Here is a 4086-nt window from a genome sequence, read left to right as displayed (position 1 = left end):
CAATATAACTGCAACGTGGAACCGAATGCCTATTTGACAACATTAATCTCGTTGATTGTCGAAGCTTTAATTAATTGTCATGTTATATAAATGAAAAATATTTTTTCTTTTTATCTGCAGAAAAATATACATGTGTGAAAAAAATGAGAAGAGTAGTTGCTTAAGATATATCCAGCATTTAAGCACCCTAATTCATCATTGGTTGTAGTCTATGCTTAAGTAAAAAAATGCTTATAATAATAATTTTCATATAATTTATTGGTGACATTCCTCCAGATTTTCAGCTTTCAGTGTTGAAAAATGCAGTTTATATGCATTACTTTGCTTACAGTGTTGCTTACATTTATCAGAACTGTTTCATACATGATGTCATAATTTCCCACATGAGTATTTAAAAAGACAAAACTGAAACATTATTTTAGAGTCTACTTTTGCTGGACCAGTTGTCCACTTGGAATATTATAGATTACAGTGTTACTCTATCAATGGTGACTTTTTTCTTTTTGGAGAAAAATCCTTGATACTTGGAAGTGTAGAAACTATGCCATCAATAATTTAAAAAAATAAACAAAATAAATATGTATTACATTAGTAATATACAAAGTACTCCTGATTGCAGTTTAAGAACAGTAGCCTATCACATGTAAGTTAAATGTGTTTTATGTGTTTTCTACTTTATACTTCAATAAGGAAAAAGTGCTTGTTTGTATACCACCTGGCCAGAGTCAAATAACATAACACATCATTGGCATTGTCAAGCACTTGTCCAACATCCTAATTTATGATTACAAACATTTACTTTGTTATTTTGCTCGTATAAAAGAAATATACAACTATATACAATAATTACACGTCCTTTACACAAAAAGGATTTGAAAACAAACTAAGTGAACTAAACTTTCAGTAGTGTTAATTTGGTCACAAAAACATATTCGGAGTGTCTTTTTTGTATCTCAGAGGCTGGGCTTTATAAGTGAGAGAACATGATATTTCTCTTGATGCTATTCAGTCCTCCTTGCCAGAAATGGTAGCATATCTCTCCAGGTTTTCTTGTAAGTCGTGCTCTCCCAGGACAATTGTGTTCCATCTGACCTTTTTTCTCTTTCTAACTCTCAGTTTGAGTTCTTGCAGTGGCAGTGGCTTTGGCTCTCTCCATCTGTTTAAGATGTAAGTGTTAAATATCAGCCCTTCTGCTGTGGCTCTTGGAGCCCCTGTGTCGTCGTCTCCTGCGCTCTGCCCGACCCACAGGGACTTTATGGGCACCTGTCTGATGCCGCTGACTCTCTCTGAGCTTGCGCACTAACTCATGGTCCTTGTTGCCCAAAACACGGGGCAGGAAGAGGGAAGCTTTGTCTGTGCTCCGTGTTTTAAAGCCCCTCCTAGGCCGGCCCTTTCCATTAATGGACACGTACCACTGCCTCTTAGAACTGGCACGGCGCTTGCCCGCCCCGGCGCTGGACCCTGCAGGTGATGCCTGGGTGGTAGCATGGTGCCGTGATGCATAGGTGTTGTAGCCTAGTTCATGAATACGCTCGACAAACTCACACTCATGGTTGAAGACTTCCTAGAAGGTTGAAAAAACAGGTGTTAGATGGTAATTGGTAAATTAGATGGGGGACTGTTTAGTTATAATTAGGGCATGTCAGTCCTTTTACAGAGTGACTATAATATTTGACAATAATTCTCATCAGCACATTTGAAACCCTCAGAATGTCCTTCCAAAAATAAGGACATATCCTTGGATGAGGTTGTCACTCTCTGGTGAGCATAAATTTTAGTGACAAGGTTCCCACTGAGAAACAAACTCAGTAATCTAATTCTCAGTAATTAAGCAACATGTGGGCATACTGGTTCCGCATGAGAAACACCACCATGTGGCAACAGCCTCAAATAGCCCTGCGTGTTATCTGATCCTACCGCCAGCACAAACTCAGCTACTTGATTTTCATGTGACATAACGCTTACCGAGGCATACAGACGTCCTTTTTCATTCATAGCAAGGTATCTTCCTGAAAACAGACCCTTGATCGCTACCACGCCAACATCAACAGCTGTGATCTCGAGTATACCTAGAAAAAAAGGGCAACAATTATTGCGCATGCAGCTGGCTAATGACAAAACGCTTGTAAAAATATAAACGTGCGTGAAGATTAAAATCTATATAAATCGCCATTTAAAATATATTTTCATACATTATTGTTATTATTAATAATAATACCAAAACATAATAATACATCTAATTTTCACAAACCTGTCACGAATGACAAGGTATTAACATAATACATTATTATTAATATTATTATTATTATTTCTTATATTATGTCGATTAATATAAATTGATTTAAGTTGGTAAAGGTCTTCATAAAACAACATGCCCTACAATTTAACATAATTAGGAATTCATATTTTTTCCATTTTTACCCATTTTAAATGATGCAACACATATATAACACATTCAATGTTTGATTTTCTGTATGCCACACATAAAGTTTTACGTTGATTGAGTCACAATCTACAGGACAAACGCTGTCAGGTTAGATATACAGACACTAAACAATCTCTTAAGGAGGATGTTTATTCTTCCCCTTTTTACCACTGATTAATGGCTCTCCTTATTCTTCTGTTTCGAATAATCATCCTTTTACGTTGGATAAACACATCCGTTGTTTAAGTCATTATGTTAAATTGTCTGTTCAATCCTGTTTTCATATGGTAATGTCCATGGCCACTCGGATTTAACTAATTGGAAAACTAAGACTTGATAATTAAAAGAAAGATCATTAAGATTATAAGGGGTATAGACAATCTTGTCCACTTGAGTTATAATGTAAGCAATACATTAACATTTTGAGTTTCTCTCGTCAGCAAATAACAAATTTTGTGTTTTTTTTATTTTCTGACTTGTCCTTCCATTTTTAGCAAACGTTTCAACATGGTGACAAATATTTACAAGCTGCACTGTCTGCATGTGCTGCTCCTTAACTAAAGCAGTCCGTGAATACGTTCTGGTTAATGCCTGTAATCTTCATGTGCAAGAATGCAGATTAAAATTACATTTCTGTTCCTCCATTTCACAGAAGAAAAACACTTCCTAAATGTTAGTTATTTAATGCGTAATGCCACTGTCGCATATGTATCCCGACTCTTGTCAGCGCTAAATGTTTTTCTGATACATTATGCAAGCCTCTGATGGGGTCTGCCAGAAAATAGTCGATGCGGTCATATCGTACAAAAGTTGCCATTCACAAATATAAAAAGTGAAAATTATATACTCACTGAAAGGATTGTTTTCTTCAAGAGATCCGTCTATTTTTCCGCTTGGGTGAATTTGCAAATGATATTTTGTGGCGCAGTAAAGTTTTCTGCGTCTCGGAGCTCCCCCGAGGTGCTCGTAAACCCCGCCGCGTCCACCAGCATCTCGCCGCTGCCTTGGGTCACACGCCTGGCCCCTGGCACAAGGCGCCTTTGGGGTCCTGGATTGCCTCGGAGAGTCCTGCAAACTGGAATCCAAGAAGCTCAGTAACAACAAGAGCAGAATTATAACCATTGTGGCATGGCGGGATGTCGGCAAAATCTCGCTGGAATAGAAATAGCTGGCACTCGGGTCCCATTAAAGTCGTATCATTTGTCAGAGCCGCAAAGCAGTGATCCAGTTAACTGAAAATCAAAAAATAAAAATCACTATTCCTCTCTTAAGTGTGTCGTGCTAGGAAAAAGCCTTGGTCATCTGTTAGAGCCGGCTGCGTTACAACAGCATGGGTTCGCCTCGTCGGTGCGCATGGGTTCCTCTCTGTTCTCCAAGCAGATTGTATCTGACCGAGGAGGAGAAAAAAGCCAGTCGGTTTCACAGGGAGGCTATCGTGAGATTTCGCTGATCGACAGTGTGCACAGAAATAAAAGAGCCCTCCTGCAACAATAGCCCGAACCCCGACCAATTGATACAAAGGAAAAGAGGAGGCAAGGTATCAGTCTTGTGTGAACCAAGAGGTTGCAGTGTGGATAAAATTACACAGCACTACACACGGTGGCTTACCGCGGAAAACTGCATCACAAAGAGAGAGACATCCAAGGGCAGAGTTTTTTTTT

At 38.6% G+C, this 4086-nt stretch overlaps 1 protein-coding gene across 1 annotated transcript; it reads right to left on the bottom strand.

Annotated features, from left to right (window-relative positions):
* Nucleotides 1-267: 267 nt before the first annotated feature.
* Nucleotides 268-3842, bottom strand: fgf3 (fibroblast growth factor 3). The gene is made up of 3 exons (XM_057336741.1): nt 3277-3842; nt 1966-2069; nt 268-1564 (listed from the first exon to the last, which is right to left on the bottom strand). Exons 1-3 carry the CDS (start codon nt 3545-3547, stop codon nt 1175-1177), a joined length of 765 nt encoding a protein of 254 aa, XP_057192724.1. The 5' UTR covers nt 3548-3842; the 3' UTR covers nt 268-1174.
* Nucleotides 3843-4086: the final 244 nt, after the last annotated feature.

The sequence above is a fragment of the Triplophysa rosa genome, linkage group LG1 (genome assembly GCF_024868665.1).
Source record: "Triplophysa rosa linkage group LG1, Trosa_1v2, whole genome shotgun sequence".
Classification (NCBI taxonomy): domain Eukaryota; kingdom Metazoa; phylum Chordata; class Actinopteri; order Cypriniformes; family Nemacheilidae; genus Triplophysa; species Triplophysa rosa.
This window is presented reverse-complemented; position numbering and strand designations above follow the sequence as displayed.

Bases quoted from the DNA above. Each gene is read 5' to 3' on its own strand.
- fgf3 (XM_057336741.1), bottom strand. From the start codon at position 3,547: ATGGTTATAATTCTGCTCTTGTTGTTACTGAGCTTCTTGGATTCCAGT. The intron at 2,070-3,276 runs GTGAGTATATAA...CTTTTTTTCTAG, and splicing joins TGAAGAAAACAATCCTTTCA to GTATACTCGAGATCACAGCT. The intron at 1,565-1,965 runs GTAAGCGTTATG...TCAACCTTCTAG, and splicing joins AAGGACGTCTGTATGCCTCG to GAAGTCTTCAACCATGAGTG.